The 18384-nt window shown below is 40.2% G+C and overlaps 1 protein-coding gene across 1 annotated transcript in view; it reads right to left on the bottom strand.

Annotated features, from left to right (window-relative positions):
* wdr90 (WD repeat domain 90) overlaps positions 1 to 18384 on the bottom strand; it is a 101871-nt gene that overhangs the window by 35879 nt on the left and 47608 nt on the right. The window contains 5 exon segments of the mRNA XM_055651822.1: positions 732 to 967; positions 2833 to 2949; positions 4931 to 5061; positions 8585 to 8746; positions 15620 to 15738. Coding sequence (XP_055507797.1) covers positions 732 to 967; positions 2833 to 2949; positions 4931 to 5061; positions 8585 to 8746; positions 15620 to 15738 — 765 coding nt within the window.

Genomic DNA, 18384 nt, shown 5'->3' with positions numbered 1-18384 from the left:
AACATCCAAGGAAACACTTCAGTGAAGATAGACACAAAAAAAACAGGAGTAACTCAGTGGGACAGGAAGCATCTCTGGAGAGAAGGAATGGATGATGTTTCGGGTCGAGACCGTTCTTCAGACACTTCAGTGGTTGGGGTCGTGCCTCATTCAAAGTAGAATAATTGTTGGAGATCAAAACACTCTAGCCTTATGACTTCACTGAGGGAGCTCCTCAGAGCCGCATCCTCGGTCTCAAGCATTTCATCAATGACCTTTCTCCATGATGTCAGAATTTGCTGATTGTACAATGTTCATTCCATTTGCAATTCCTCAGCATGCATCAAGACCTAAACCATCTTGAGACCTTGGCTAATAAGTGACAACTATTCATGCCACAAAAGTACCAGGTAATGACCATCTTCAACAAGAGAGAAATTGACCATCTACTCTTGACATTCAACAGCATTATATTCACCATCCGAAACAGCATTTCCCATAGAGAAACACTTCTTAGAGAACTAGTTATGAAGTAACGTACCAAATATTTTTCTAACCATACACCCAGATTCACAAACAAGAATTAGATTCCTATTGTTTTTTTCTTTGGCTTAAAAACACAACAAACCAATAATGACAAAAAAAATAATCAATAGTTTGAGGAAATGTTTAAAAAAGATACGAAAGCTACCAGACACACACACATGAAGGCAGAAACTCAAAGCTTTAAATTTTCATTCCTGCAGACACACCTGTTGCATAGAATCTATGTCCCATACTCGGATAGTGCAGTCTTCAGATACAGTAACCAGATGTCTCCTTATTCCATCCACTGAGAAAGCCAGAATTTTGTTTATATGTGATCTCATTAGTGTAGTGTAGCCTCTGCTGGGTATATCCAGATATCCAAGATTACCTGCAGTAGTAGCTGCCAGCACCTTCAGCCCATTGGGGTCAATGCTTACAAAGCTGACAGCGCCTTCGTGTTCTAAAGATAAATGCAAGGGTTAGTAATTTTAAATGGGCAGCACTTATTTAATGACGCATCATGCTGCAATTCCTCTATCAATGTTTTTTAAATACTCCAGGATAAGTGAATAAGAGCCATACTGCCATCAATGTCCCGTGAACAAAATATATCAGAAAACTGATTTTGTACCAATTTCCCTCGTGGTTAACCGAGTGTCTAGTATGAGCAGAAGTACAAAACAAACCTCTTGGAAAATTACATCTGTAAATTTAATAGTTTGCTGATACTGAGAAAACATTCTCATGCCATAAGGAATAGTTATCACTTTTCCAAATCAAGTGCATTTACGTACAAATTGACAAGACAGGATTTAGAAATAAATGTTCATAGGGATCTTATTATAGTTTAGCCAACCACAATGTCAGCCTATCAACCCAATACAACCTTATAGAGTCTCCAGCTAGAATCAGGTCACTTGATATTGTACTGCAATATCCTTTGGAGCTGGATATAGAGATTTCCAACACCTACACAACTAATTAACAGAATAGTAATATGTACTACATCAGTGAACTTCCCAATGCCCTAAAGATTGTAGAGCTACTTCGCTCAAGAATTTGACTACAGATATAACAGACCAGTTTACTTTGAACCTACTTAATTCTCATTTGTTCAGTCGCATAGTTACATAGAAACATAGAAACATAGAAATTAGGTGCAGGAGTAGGCCATTCAGCCCTTCGAGCCTGCACCGCCATTCAATATGATCATGGCTGATCATCCAACTCAGTATCCCGTACCTGCCTTCTCTCCATACCCTCTGATCCCCTTAGCCACAAGGGCCACATCTAACTCCCTCTTAAATATAGCCAATGAACTGGCCTCAACTACCCTCTGTGGCAGAGAGTTCCAGAGACTCACCACTCTCTGTGTGAAAAGAGTTCTTCTCATCTCGGTTTTAAAGGATTTCCCCCTTATGCTTAAGCTGTGACCCCTTGTCCTGAACTTCCCCAACATCGGGAACAATCTTCCTGCATCTAGCTTGTCCAACCCCTTAAGAATTTTGTAAGTTTCTATAAGATCCCCTCTCAATCTCCTAAATTCTAGAGAGTATAAACCAAGTCTATTCAGTCTTTCTTCATAAGACAGTCCTGACATCCCAGGAATCAGTCTGGTGAACCTTCTCTGCACTCCCTCTATGGCAATAATGTCCTTCCTCAGATTTGGAGACCAAAACTGTACGCAATACTCCAGGTGTGGTCTCACCAAGACCCTGTACAACTGCAGTAGAACCTCCCTGCTCCTATACTCAAATCCTTTTGCAATGAAAGCTAACATACCATTCACTTTCTTTACTGCCTGCTGCACCTGCATGCCTACCTTCAATGACTGGTGTACCATGACACCCAGGTCTCGCTGCATCTCCCCCTTTCCCAATCGGCCACCCAATTGTCTAATGATCATTATTACTTGATCATTAGACAATTGCAAATATAATTTTATTTACAAGATGAAGTGATTATTTAGGAACTCTTTTCAAGTGGTCTACGGAACCACATAATTCAGCACATCAGGTAAATACATTGCCACCTTTAGCAGATCATTGCAGTCACTCACTGAACCCTGTTGCATTATCTACTTGCATAATCTTATTCTGGCATACTCTAAACGGTATCTGACAGTTGGCCAGGCAAATTAAGTTAACTTCCTGATCCGACTTTCAAATGATACAAAGAAAATTCAAATTCAATTAAAAATAAAATGATTCCAAAGAAGGCAGCAAAGATTAAATTTTACAAATGAAAATAAAGTTTTAATCATTTTCAAAAAAACATTTTAAAAAAATGTATTGTTCCACTGGACATCGCTGTCAATACAGTCACCTGCTTCAAGAAAGACAGTCGAGAAATCCAAGGGCCAAAGACGCAAGTAACCATCGTCAGATCCTGTGGCACAGAAAGCGGCAGAAATACTGATACTGTTGATGGCAATACCAGACCCTGCAATTTGAAAAAAGGATTTAATGTTTAATTTCAGGTTGCTAGAAGAAGTTGAGAAGTATTTAAGTTTCAAATGCAAACACTGATAGGAATCAAGATATTCTTATAACCACCTATTTGTTTCCACCAAACTTCATTTGCACTTCCAAAAAATTCCCTGCTTAATGCTACAGCATATATTCTGACAGTAATGGAACAAAACTTGTTTGACAGTAACCTTGTAAAAAAAATGCAATTTCTATGAGACCGTGGACCATCTATGACACAAATTATTTATAGAAGAGTTCTATTTGGAGAAAGAAACAGTTTCTGAAATGTTTTGCTCCAAAACAAACAGTTCATTGCTGGACGTCAGAGTCACACAGCATAGAGACCAGCCCATCACCCCAACTCGTCCATGATGACCAAGCTAGTCTCATTTGCCCATGTTTAGTCCATGTCCCTCTAAACCTTTCCTAACTATGAACACATCCAAATTTCTTTCTAATGTTATTATTGTACCTGCCTTAACTACTCCATCCAACAGCTCAACCCATATACCCACCACCCTCTGTGTGAGAACGTTGCCCCTCAAGATCTTGTTAAATCTTTCCCCTCTCACTTTAAGCTTATGCCACTAATTCTTGAATCTGGGAAAAATACCCGGTGCATTCACCTACCTATTCCCCTCATGATTTTATATACCTCCATAAGATCATCCCTCGGCCTCCTGTGCTCCAAGGTATTAAGACCTAACCTGCCCAACTTCTTCCCATAGCTCATGCCCTCATAATCTTGGTAACATCCTCGTAAATCTCTGCACACTTTCCAGCTTAAAGGGCCTGCCCTACTAGGTGATTTTTTTTCAGCGACTGTTGCAGTCGTAGCAGGTTGCCGAAAAAATAGCGACTGGAATATTTACCGGCTTGGGCCCTCGTCATGGCAGCCATAGAATTTCCCGAAGTGAGTACTGGCGACAACCCACGTCATCCTGGCGACAAGCTACGTCAGCCTAGCGACAACCTACAATCATTGGCGTCATTTCAAAATCCAGCGGCGACCAAAAAAAATGGTGACCATGTGGCGACAGCCTAGTCGCTGGCAGTCGCCCAAACAATCGCCTTTGTGGGACAGGCCCTTAATGGCAACTTTCCTATAGCAGGGTGACCAAAACTGAAGAATACTCCAGATGTGGTCTCACGAGTGGCTTGCACAGATCATTCCAACTTCTATATGCAATTCTCGACTGATGGTTCACGTGCCAAAAGCCTTCCTTCACTACCTTAGGGCCCTCCCAATTACTTGCCTTGTTTGACTACCCAAAATGTAGCACCTCACAACATCTGAAATAAACTCCAATTGCCATTCCTGGGCCCATTTGCCCAGCTAATCGAGATCCTGTTATATTGACATATATCATGATTTTTTTTTTTAATCTATAAATTCACACTCAAAAGTCTGAAACTTGGTTTAAGATTATAAATTACATCAAAGATAAACGGAAAATAATCCTTGTAATATTAATCCAACAAACCCCTATTCCACCCCAAACATTTTGGATCTCACACTTCCCTGACATGAGCCATTTGCCAAATTAAAACAGGAATGGTGTTTAGGAGAAATTATGATGGGTCTGCATGATGTCAGAAATATGACTGACACATTTATCTGATTAATTTTCTTTATTATGTGGCATTACATTACCCTAACATTCATCTCTCTGGACTGGAAAATGTAAGTTGGAGATGAGGAGATAAAGAGAGGAAATAAATTTCAACACAATTTTTCCATGTCATGAACAATGAAAGCAGAATTTTTATTCCCTCCAAAATTGCAGAATAGGCAAGTTTCAAATAATAATTTGGTTCAGACAAAAGCTCCATTAGTACAATAAAATCAATTTTCAAACATGTCATTATTTGCTTGTGAAGTTTCATTTAAATGTATCTCCTATGCACACTACTATAAGTTATTGATTTTTCACAGAAGTGTAGTTTCTTACCTGTATTCGAAGACACTGTTTCCGGATGGCTTGAGGGATTTTGCTGTGAGGGAAATAAGCGACGTGCTTTCCTAATAACAACATTTTTATAATCGATTTCAATGATGTGTCCACTTTTACTGCATGCAAAGCTGAAATTATACAGGAAAAGAAATAAGTAACTTATAAACAAATACAAGTATATCTCCATTAGATTTTTTTTAAACCTGTATTAATTTGACCAGGACATTCTTGTGCATTGCAGTCAACACTACATCTGGAGTGAAATTACTATTACAGCATAGGAAACTCAGCAGTCAATACACACCATGCAGCAAACACACAATAATGGATGGGTAAGCAGTTTTAGTTAAGAGATAAATATTACCTAGCAGAGGATTACACTCTTGTTTTTGTTCAAAAATTAAAATGTTTAAAAAGTCCAAATATTAAGTAAAGTTACAGTTAAACATCTTGTCTACAAGATGACATCATCAGCAGGGCCGTATTTTATCATCAAGATACCAGCTTTTGTGCTCAAATACCCATAATGATGCTCAATCCCACGGCACGAGGTCGCTATACACACCTTGGCTGAATCTACAGCGAAGTGTACTGATGTTTTCATCAGAATCAACAAGAATTATATTATCTGGGAAGTAACTTTGAGAATAATGAGGTAACATTAAGAGTATCCTGCGTGAACAATATACATATAATTCCCTCATTAAATCTCCTTGGTAATATGGATAATCTTTATGCATCACAATTTACAATTCTTAACTAAAAATAATGTGGTGAAAATCTTGGCATTTCCTTGAGCAACTATGTACAACTTCACTATTTCTACATGAATGCACACCTCCCAGAATTGTGGTCAAAGGTTGACTGATCATAGAAACATAGAAACATAGAAATTAGGTGCAGGAGTAGGCCATTCGGCCCTTCGAGCCTGCACCGCCATTCAATATGATCATGGCTGATCATCCAACTCAGTATCCCGTACCTGCCTTCTCTCCATACCCCCTGATCCCCTTAGCCACAAGGGCCACATCTAACTCCCTCTTAAATATAGCCAATGAACTGGCCTCAACTACCCGCTGTGGCAGAGAGTTCCAGAGATTCACCACTCTCTGTGTGAAAAAAGTTCTCCTCATCTCGGTTTTAAAGGATTTCCCCCTTATCCTTAAGCTGTGACCCCTTGTCCTGGACTTCCCCAACATCGGAAACAATCTTCCTGCATCTAGCCTGTCCAACCCCTTAAGAATTTTGTAAGTTTCTATAAGATCTTCTTATGAATTAGATCATGAGCCCCACTGTGGAAGCATGAAGCTTATCCTGGGAGCACAAATGCACATAATGGTATAACTAGGAAAGCTGCTGCTGCAAAGCTCCTGCGACTGATCTCCGATGCAGTCTGTGTGGAGTTTGTATGATCTGCCTATCATTGTGTGAGTGTCCTCCATGTGTTACGATTTTCTCCCACATCCCAAAGATACGCGGTTTGACAAGAATCATTGGCTATTGTAAAATTGCCTCTAGTGTGTAGGTGTGTATGTCTGGGGAACAAAAATGGTTCAGTGTAAATGAATGCCTGATGGTCAGCAGGAACAGGGTAATCTGTAGGCTCCATTTCCATGTTATATGTCACTAAAACTGCGATAAGCTACCATTTACAGTATGGATTAATGCAAGTATTCGTGCAACAATTAAACATTTTAAACATATTTTGGCGAGAGTTTTTTTAACTGAAGTTTTTATTTGAAAGTTTTCAAGTTGAGACATGAAACGTGGTGTTTTAAATATGCAATGACTTTGAGCAGGAGCATAATGTTATTTATCCCCTGTTTTGAGTGCCACCCAAGTTGCACTACAAATAGTATTATGTCATAGAATGATCTCTCCTGAGGGACAAATGACTGGTTCCTGCAGGCAATTAAAACAGCTACTCCAGTTACTTCTGATCCAAAAAAAAGGTTCCATGCTAAAATGTTTGTTTCTAAGTAACCAATCGTAAAGTTCCAGTGCAATGATTAGCCTACTCCATTGCATTTTTTGCAGCTTATGGAGATTTAACCTGTAAATTCAGAAATAGCAACCCACAGATTTGTTTATGTATTGAGAAGTAGCAAAAAGTAAAAAGTAACCCATTCCAACACAAAGTCCTTCAGAGCAGTTACAGGTTGATTTGCAGTTATATAAATATATGACACACATTGTCTGATTATACCGTCTACAATCATAGTCATAGAGCTATACTCCTTGCGTAAATAAATAGACATTACAACATTGACTACATATTTAAAATACTTTACTAGGATATAGAACAGTACAGCACTGGATCAGGTCCTTTGGCCTGCAATGTCTGTGGAACACCAGTGTAAGTTTATCCTCTCTGCCTGCACAAGATTCATATCCCTCCATTCCCTGCATATCAAAAGGCCTATCAAGAAGCCTCAAATGCCACGATCGTCATGCTTCCACCACAACACCATTTCCCATTTCTCCGCCCATATCTGTAACTGATCTAAACCACACTGTTTCGTTTGACAGCATTTCTCACTGTTCACAACTCCAAGTCTGGTGTCATCGGCAAACTTACTAACTAACTAACCCATTACTTTTACATCAAAGTTGTTTATATCAGACATCAGAGGTCCCTGAACAGCTTGCTGCAGAACACCACTGCTCACAGACTCCACCACCATTAATAACACCCACCTCTAACCTCTGTCTTCTACGTGCAAGCTAGTTCTGAACCCAAACTGCTGAATCACCATGGATCCCATGCATCTTAATCTTCTGGATCAATCTACCATGAGGAACCTTGTCACTGGAATTTAGAAGGATGAGAGAGTATCTTATAGATAGAAACATAAAATTCTTAAGGGATTGGACAGGGCAGATGCAGGAAAAATGTTCCTGATGTTGGAGGAATTACCAGGGGTCACAGTTCAAGAATAAGGGGTAGGCCAGTTATGATTGAGATGAGGAATAACATTTTCACCCAGAGAGTTGTGAATCTGTGGAATTCTCTGCCACAGAAGGCAGTGGAGGCCAAATCACTGGATGTTTTCAAGAGAGAATTAGATATCGCTCTTCGGGCTAACGGAATCAAGGTATATTGGGTGAAAGCAGGAATGGGGTACTGTTTCGGGATGATCAGCCATGATCATATTGATTGGGGTGCTGGCTCGAAGGGCCGAATGACCTACTCCTGCACCTATTTCCTATGTTTCTAAATACCTCATCCACTGCCTTACACTCATTAATCACCTCCCGAAAAATCTCAATCAAGTTAGTAAATGTGACCTGCCACAAACAGCCAATCTGAATGTCCCTTGTTATCGCATTCTCTTCCAAATGCAAGTAAATCCTATCCTGAAGAATGCTCTACCATTGACGCAAGGCTCACCGTCCTTTAATGTTACAATTATCTCTACTTCCCTTCTTAAACAAAGGAACCCCATTGCTTTCTATTCAATTACTTCTACTTCAACTAGCTTTCTATTACATTGGAACTTCCTGAAATATGAAAGCCTCTATAATAAGTGAAATTGTAAACAGGACATCAAATATAAATTGGCAGGCCTGCTTAAATCATGTGCAAGTGCCACACAGATTAGATCATGGTTTACTGGTCTGGGCACACTGCTATATTTGTTTTGTTCTTACAGTGTTCTCTCCACAGGGTCTTTGTCAGCCAGATTCCCTTCTTCAAATGCTATATCTGTAAATGCCAAACAATGATATTCACCCAGGTTTACTGGGCAAGACCGTAGTGCCCCATTTCGAACTCGCCACAGACGGATATTATCTCTTCCACACGACACCATCCTGTTAAACAATGTCAGGCAATCACTACAAGCAGGCAATAATCAAGAATATACACACAAGAAAATAAATGGATTTTTAAAAAAACAGAGGAATCAAGAATGAATAATTAGAAGCAGTATTACAGGTGAGAAAAGCAATTAAAATGTAGCAGCATAGGAGACTTACATAAAACATCTGCTGCAAGCCCACGTAGACAACAGTATTTGTCTTGATACTATGATTAGCAATGTTACAACATTTTGAGATTTTAAAAATCAAGTCTGCAATTTATCCCATCAGATAGCAAATAAATGATCCAACTTAGTTTAAAAATAACTGTAGAGAACGAATGTCGCAGTGATTTTTCGTCAGCAAACTAAACAGGCTGAACAACATCGATTTCAACAGCCTGGAGGAAATGGCGTTTTAAACCCGCCCCCCCCCCCCTCTCAAAGGCGCCAAATTCGCTCACACGGGCAGTGACAGAACTGCAGCGCCGCTGAAGGTAAGTTTTGCAACATACCTATATAGACTTGGTGACCTGTTTCCAAATGTTTGTGTTAGCTTAAGAATACTATTAACAATTCCAGCCACAGTAGCTTCTGCAGAGAGGTAATTTAGCAAACTCAAGCTGATTAAGAATTATTTAAGGTCTACAATGTCTCAGGAATGTCGCCAGGCTAAGTATTAAATTAATCATTGGCAGAACAATACATTTTTATGCTGCGATTCGAAAATTTTCACAAAAAGGCCGGGAAAGCTCTTTAATTATGTGTAAATAATTATGTCTTTTGATGATCTGATCTGCTTTGAAATACAAAAGGAAGTTTGTGTGTGACCCAGTAATTCCTACTCTTTGCATTCTGTCTGCCAACCAGTTCTCTATCCATGTCAATACCCTACCCCCAATAGCATGTGCTCTTATTTTGCATACTAATCTCTTGTGTGGGACCTTATTAAAGACTTTTTTAACGTCCAAATGCACCACATCCACTGGCTCTCCCTTATCCATTCTACTTGTTACATCCTCAAAAAATTCAGGAAGATTAGTCAAGGAAGATTTCCCCTTCATAAATCCATGCTGGCTTTGACCGATCCTGTTACTGTTTTCCAGATGCACCTCTATAACATCTTTAATAATCGACTCGAGCATCTTCCCCACTACTGGTCTATAATTCACTGTTTTTAGGCTGTGGACCGAAGTGTTTTTTGTCTAAGTTTGTGACCCAAATCACGTGACTACCTGAATTTTTAACGTATTGTGTAAAAATATTATAGAAATCATACCTGAAGCTCGTCAAGAACAAAACCTGCATATTTTTAAAATATGAGAAAAACCTCCAGTTTTCCGAGTAGTAATTGTCCAATCAAAGCACCTTTGACATTGAGATCAGACGCCAATTGACCATTCACTCGCTTTGTTTCATGGTCGCTAGGTAGCGAGCACTCTGGAATCATGGCTGCCTCTGAATTACATCAAAACAATAGCAAGGTTTCCAAGGAATAAAGGTAATGCTAACCTTGCTGATAATTTTGTTTTAGAACTGATTTATCTTTATAAAGTTATGATGTGAACTGTTAAATAAAAATGATAAATAACAAACGTAGAGCTGGGATTAGGATTAGGATTAGGGTCAGTCAGTCAGTAGGAATGTTACAACATTTTGAGATTTTAAAAATCAAGCCTGTAATTTATCTCATTAGATAAAGCACAAATAAAACTTGATACCTAATTCACTTTCATATCTTCAGTATTAAAAAAGTTATGTTTATTTTCATACTCAGAAATTAGCATCTTGTTCCCTATTGCTTTTCCACAAAAGCCGTGATCAAGAACAGTCAATTGACATAAAAGCCCATAAGTTTATTATAATTGAGAACTGAATACAATTTTCAGTTATTATAGATTGAAGCATTCTGAAACAAATATGACCCATCTTACTTTGATAGGCTGAAATTAAAGTATATAATTAGTTAATTACCTAATTAAGTAGCTAATTACAAAATTAACCGTTGTGACGGAAATAGTAATAAACACCCAGACTGCCTTAAAAATTCAAAAATGTGATATTCTCAAGATCAGAACTTTAATATTAATCACAGCAATGAAGGAGGAAACTATATCCTGGCCTGGATCTCACAGGGAGCAAATGAAGGGAGGGAGAAATGAGGGAGAAAAGAATGCTGGGGTGAAGTTTAATACTTGCAGGGAGAATACTTACTGATGAGCCTGGGCTAATACATGCCTGATGAGCCGAATGAGCTCTTTAAAAAAATCTGAGCAGATTCTCAGTGAAAGGGAATTTTTCTGGACTTTTCCTGGCCTGGCACGGGCCTTTTGGGCCAAAATGCTCCCACTGGGCTAATAAGGGCATTTTGGGCTAAAGGGACTCGTTTCTCGGCTAATAGGGGTCTTGTGGGTCGAAATTAGTGGTTTCGCACTGGGCAGGCGAAGACAAAGAGCTGATGGCATTTTCACTTAATTTCCATTGCCATTGCAATTTCAAGCACAGGGCAGGCTCAAGCCAAACAGCTGATTACATTTTAACTTCATTTATCTGCAGCCATCAGGCTATTAAACAATACAACCTCCAAATAAGATCTGAACTACATCGACTTCAGAGCAGCGGTTTGAGAGAACTGGGAAAAAGTGAGAAATATAAGCTTGTTTTATAGCTTCTTCCAGTTCTGATGAAATGTAATGAAATCAAAAATAAGTCTCTTGGTTAGAAACCCTGGTTGGGAACAAATGAATTGCAGAATAATTAAATGCTGATCAGTTCTATCTCCACAATGGAGGCCACAATTAATGCCCTGTCCCACGGTACGAGTTCATTCCAAGAGTTCTCCCAAGTTTGCCCTGATTCAAACTCGGAGATTTACGATAATGGCCACTCGTCGGTACTCAGGGCTCTCGTGGACATTTTCCATCATGTTGAAAAATCTTAACGAGTGTTCCCGTGCTTACCTGCCGTTAGCGAGTCTTCCCGAGTACCTGCCGTTAGCGCTAAGAGACGTCCCCAAGCTCCGACGTACCCGCTACGTTCATTCTCCGTGCTTACCACAAGTTTGATTTTTTTTTAACTCGGGAGTTCTTGGAATGAACTCGCACCGTGGGACAGGGCTATTAGCTTTCTATAGATGTGGAAGGTAGGAATCAAAAGAAATCGATGTTAGGATTAATGACATAGTGTAGGTATGTTACAAAACTGCCGCTTCCCGTGTGCGCGACTTTGGCACCTTTGAGAGGGGGGCGGGTTTAAAATGCGATTATTCTGCAGCCTATTCAAATCGATCTCTGTTAGGCTGTTTAGTTGCTAAAGAAAAATCGCTTTGACTGCCATTTTATTAAGTTTATTAAAATTAGCACTGGATAATTTAATTGTTAAGAGAGAAAATTAAAAATCATCTTCTAAAGCCGTGAATGCCGACAACGGGACGGATCTCACATAGGGGAAAAGGCAAGGTAGGCTGTTTATTTTTACATAAAAAAGTACTTCTTAAGATGCCTTTAATCAAAATTTTAAGTTGCGAGAAGGTGACTTGGAGCTCATCCGAACCGGCAGTATTTTTCATGCCGACATGGCGCTCAAAATCATTGCAACCGCAACGTTCCAAACCAGCGCGTTCCACAAAATCCCACTCGCAAGATGATTCAAATGGCCATTAATTTACAGCAATTAAACACTAAATTCCTTCCATTCGGCCTATAAATTTATGAAAATGAGATATTAAAATAATGTTATATTGTGAATTCTTGTGTGAATGTTATTTGGACATTAAGGCTATTTAAAAATGTAAATCTTTTCTTAAGAAATGGATAAGAAAGTTATGGCCATTTGACTGTCCTTGATCACAGCTTTTGTGTTAAGTCAATGGAAAAGCAATAGGGAACAAGATGCTAATTGCCGAGTATGGAAATGGCCATAACCTTTTTAATACTGAAGATATGAAAGTGAATTAGGTGTCAAATTAAACTTCTTTTTATGCTTTATCTGATGGGATAAATTGCAGACTTGATTTTTTTATCTCAAAATTTTCTAACATTGCTACATAGTGCTTGCAGTTTGGCGATAGAAGCAGGAAAGCTCTGAAGTTTGATGATCTACTTCCAGTGGACTAAAGAAATTTGATGTGAAAAATTATTTGGATGCAGGAACAAACTGAAACACCTCCAATAATCTATATTCTATTCTATGGGGAGAAGGCAGGAACGGGATACTGATTGTGGATGATCAACCATGATCACAGTGAATGGTGGTGCAGGCTCAAAGGGCCAAATGACCTGCTCCTGCACCATTCAGGTAATTGTCATTTGACATTGTCTATTGTCTATAAAATGGAATTCAGAAAATTAAACAATGCATGGTTGCCAAGAGATGGTCTCTAATGTTCCGTTGCTGCGGTAGCATTAGATCAGTTAAAGAAACTGAGGGGACAGTATCTTTCTTTGAACTGGGAGTGTTGGACATTATACGTGACTATCAGGAGGCTAAATTCAATCTGGAAATTATCCGCTTGGGGTAAGATCAAATATTTTTAATATATTGTGACATTTGGATTGATACAGGTATTGTAATTTTCTTTTCCACTTACCTTGTATAGTGCTGATAATTTACATAAGATGTTCACTCCTGTATATCTGTATGAGTGTGGGAAGCCAAATGTTTCAGGACATTTTATAGTGGAGACTTGTGTGCACAAAATTACATATGTTTTCCAAGTAATTTCCATCACAAAAGCAAAATAATTAAGGAATTTCACAAGCTCTTGGTTTGAAGCGATTTTAATATAGTTTAGAAATACAACATGAATCAGGCGCTTCGGACCAGTGATTCTATGGTGACCATCGATCACCCGTTTTAGTTAAGTTGTTCATTGTCATATGAAAAGCTTGAATTTGCATGCTATCCAGCCAAAGGAAGGCGTATGCATGATTGCAATCAAACCATCCACAGTGTACAGGTGAAGGGTAAATAAAGATTTTAGAGTGGAATGATTGTAATGGATGACAGCAGACCTCTTACAGTCCGCACGCAGACGCAGACCAGCACGCAAAGGATCGCCTTGCTCAGGCGCCAGTTGGTCTCGACATTCATACTGGTTCAAGAGTGTTTTATTGTCAAGCATGTTTTATTGTCTTATGTCCCAAAAGAGGCTATTTTGGCGAATCAGAGACGGTAAGTTGGCTTGAATTGTTTTATTTTAACGAAACAACGAGCCAACGAGAGTCGATAAAACAACCACATCCTGGATGATGTAGAGGTTAGATCACATGAGGTATTGAAACACAAGGTAGATCAATCAAATCATGTTATATACACTCGAAAATTAGCATCTTGTTCCCTATTGCTTTTCCATTGACTTAACACAAAAGCTGTGATCGAGGACAGTCAAAAGCCCATAATTTTCTTAAAAACTAAGAGAACTGAAAGAAATTTTCAGTTATTTTAGATTGAAGCATTCTGGAACAAATATGAAACAATCTTACTTAGATGACTTGAAATTAAAGCATATAATTAGTTAGTTACCCAATTGTAGCTAATTACAAAATTCAATTACTAGATCTAAACATCTATCAATTTCTTTAGAATAGATTAACATATTTAAATAGCCTAAGTGTCCAAATAACATTCACACAAGAATTCACAATGTAACATAATTTTTAAATCTCATTGTCATGGATTTATAGGCCAAATGGAAGGAATTTAACGTTTAATACCTGTAGATTAATGGTCATTTAAATCATCTTGCGAGAGGGTTTTTCTGGAACGCGATCATTTGGAACGTTGTGGTTGCAGTGAATTTAAACCCGTATCGGCATGAAAAATACTGCCGGTTCGTATGGGGAAAAAATCATAGTTTCGCAACTTAAAATGTGAATTAAAGGCATCTTAAGGAGCACTGTTATACATAAAAGAAACGGCTTTCTTTTACCTGTCCCGTACGTGAAATCCGTCCCCGTTGTTAGCGTTGATGGCTTTAGAAGCTGATTTTAATATTACTCCAGCGCTGAACTTGTCGGGCGATTAAAAAAAATACACAGAACGCCCGTCGGAACAATTCTTCAGCAAAAGCTTGCACTCCTACCAAATATAATCCAGGATAAGGTAGGAAAAAAACGCGTTTTAACCCCGCATCCCCTCAAAGGCGCCAAAATCGAGCACATGGCCAGTGGCAGAATTGCAGAGCCGCTGAAGGTAAGTACTGTAACATACCTACTATGATATAAAAATAAGGACGATTGCACAAAGAACTGAAAGATATTGGCCATTGTGAAAGATAGAATAAATTGGAGATGTTTTTTCTTTTGTGGAACTTACAGGAGACCGGACAAGAGTTTTTTTCCCCCCCAATTTTGAATGAAACGGACGATAAGGATGTATACAGAATAGTTGCACTTGGAGGGAAATGTAAAGCTGGGGAACAGTAAATGGTAAAAGGCTTTTAATAACCAGCTGAGAAATAAAGAGAACATGCTTTACTCAGAGTGGTTAAACTTGGTAACACAATACCAAAGTATTTTAAAGAAGAAATTGGACAATAAAACACAAGAGGACAAAGATATAGTGAAAGATTGAGATGAGAGATGCAATTGGAGAGCACTTGTATGAATCAGCATCAGTAAAATTCTACTGGGCTGAAATTCTTGAAGTGCATTTAATTTTCAAACAAAAACTAGTTTGAAAAGTACTTCATAATCACTGTTTCCAAGGCATGAGCTGACATCTATTCGAACACAGAGGTAAATTGGAAAGCATGATAAACAACATGCATTATGGTGGAAATGCAAGGAAACATGCCAAGACTATATCGTAGAAAAGAAAGATAAACGCCACATCATAAAGGGAAATAAATACATAATTTCACAAGATAAAAGCAAGATCTGCTTACCTGGTGTCATCAAAAGCAGCTATTTTCATCACCTGAATATCAACTTCAGTGTGAGCTTTTGCCATCACTAATACTTCACCATCCTGATTTACCTTTGATGTGTTCCATACCACGACCGTCTAAAAACAAAAATCCTGTAATTTTGTGAACTACTTTGAATGCTTGTACATTATTTTGACTATTGAAACCAAAGAGTAATTCCCTCTACTGTCAGTTTTAATTTTCATTCTAATTTATACTTTTTTCTATATCTCTTCAGTAGCACACATTGCACCTGATATAGGGGTGTTTTGACGGTCTCCCCATTGAGACTGGATTACTTAGATGTTGTGGATTTAAATTCATGATCTCCGGTCCACAATAATGTGGCAGCCCGGGGCAGGTGTAGGCATCTGGGATCAAGTATATCCCTGGAGGAGTTTTGGGGATATACTTTTGGGCAAAAAGGGGACAGTAGATAGCTCTGACTGATAATATTAACGATAATCCCAAGAGATTTTATAAGTACGTAAAGGGAAAAAGTGTAACCAGAGAAAGAATGGGACCCCTCAGTCAACTCTGTGTGAGCTATAAGAGATTGGCAAGGTCCTCAATAAGTATTTCTCCTCTGATTTTAACGTGGAGAAAAATCATGAAGAACGGGTAACTTGGGCCGTCAATGGAAGTGGCTTGAGAGCAGTCAGTATTTACGGTCGAGGAGGTGCTGAATGTCCTGACGTGTACGAAGGTAGACAAATCTCCCGGGCCTGATCAGATATATCCAAGGATACTCAGGGAAGGGAGAGAGGAAATTGCAGTTGCCTTGGCTGAAATTTAGGTCGTCATTAAATACGGGAGAGATGCCAGAAGACTGGAGGGTGACAAATGCTGTGCCTCAAATCAAGAAGGGCTGCAGAGAAAAGCCTGGGAGGCTAGCGAGCCTAACATCTGTGGTCGAAAGGTCACTACAGAGTATTCTGAGGTATAAAATATACATGCATTTATATGGACATGGGTTGATTAGGGATAGTCAGCACAGTCTTGTACGGGGAAGATCGTGCCTCACCAATCAGCCTGGGATCCAAAGACAACAATCTGTTCTGTCACTCGCGCTTCGGTGTGAAGATGGTTGCCAAACATGGGCGGTGGTGGTGGTATTGTGGGGGGGGTGTGCGTGTGCGTGTGTGTGTGTGTGTGTGTGTGTGTGCGCGTGCACGCGTGTGTGTGTATGTCACCGCAGTGGGACGGACCCTTTACAAGCATGCGCTTGAGCTATAGGGAGAGGATGAGCAGGCGAGGGCTATATTCCTTCGATGGCAGGAGGATGAGGGGCAATCTTGTATAGGTGTACAACATCATGAGAGGAATAGATCAGGTAATCTTTTCCCGTCAGTAGGGGAATTGAGAACCAGAGGACATAGGTTTACGGTGAGGGGGTAATTACGCGACCCCCGAGCTCAGGTCGGAGGGAGTTCCCCCGCCACGGGTACTTTGTAATCCTGTGCTACCTGCTCCACGGTTGGATAGTCGGCAATTAAACCATCTCCCCCACCTGGTTTGCCAGGTGAGGAGGGGGCTGTGGACCCCTGGCAGGACCAAAAACAAGACCTGTCAAAGGGAGGATGAGCTTCTAGCGAGCCAAAGGCCATCCACACTTCGGTAGAAGTTGCAATCACTGTTGTACATGGCATTGTAAGGAATGATGATAAAGCACACACACCAAAATCCTATACTTCCAGCAGCGGAAGTGCGCAGGAACTAGAGGATAGAGATGTGTGGTGCGCCTGTCACCGTTCCCGTCGGAACCCAGCACCACTGCGTCGTTAATGTTTTCTACGATGATGAACTGCTGTAGATTTGGGAGCAACAGCAGGAGGAGATTAGCAAGAGATCAGACTGATTGGCTCTAGCCCGAGTGGGTGGAGAGAAGTGAGTCAGTGAGTTGAAAACTGAGGAATTTGTTTTGTAAATTGGTAAATCAGGCCATTTATCAGTCAATTTAAGCAGGACGGCTCTTAGGGAGCGGCAGTGAGTGAGCAGCCTTGTGAGGAAAGTGAGAGTCCTTGGCTCGAGAGTCTTCGGAGAGGAGACCACGCAATACGCTTGAGAGGTAGAGACGAAAGAAGGAGATGTCAGGCAAGCTGATTCAGTGCGATGCTCGCAGTAAGTGGGAGGTCAAGGACACCGCTGGTGCCTCTGGCTGCTACAAATGCAAGAAGTGCATCCAGGTAGAGCTCCTGAAGGACAGTGTTGGGGAACTGGAGAAGCAAGTGGATGACCTCCGGTTCGTCCGAGAAACGGAGTGGTTCCTCGACAAGTCCTACAGTAACATTGTTACACCTAAGGTACTGGAAGAGAGAAGGTGGGAGACAGTGAGAAAGGGAGGGCAGCATGGAATGCCAACATCCCCGGGTGTGGTACCTCTTGTGAACAGGTTCACCCACTTAGAAGCTGTCGGGACAGAAGACGTGTTTACACTGAGCGGCGGACTGGCTTGCAATGCGAATAGGGCTGTTGAGCCAAAACCAAAAAGGCCTAAGGCAGGCAACGCCATTGTAGTGGGAGACTCCATTGTGAGAGGTATGGACAGGGGTTTCTGCGGCAACAGACGGGATGCGAGGATGGTGTGCTGCCTTCCCGGTGCCAGGATCCAGGATGTCACGGACAGAGTGCAGAAAATCCTTAAGGGCGAAGGTGAACATCCGGAAGTGGTAGTGCATGTCGGCACAAACGATGTCGGAAAGAAAGGGATGAATATTCTGCAGCGTGACTTTAGAGAGCTCGGA

The sequence above is a fragment of the Leucoraja erinacea genome, chromosome 20 (assembly GCF_028641065.1).
Source record: "Leucoraja erinacea ecotype New England chromosome 20, Leri_hhj_1, whole genome shotgun sequence".
Classification (NCBI taxonomy): domain Eukaryota; kingdom Metazoa; phylum Chordata; class Chondrichthyes; order Rajiformes; family Rajidae; genus Leucoraja; species Leucoraja erinaceus.
This window is presented reverse-complemented; position numbering and strand designations above follow the sequence as displayed.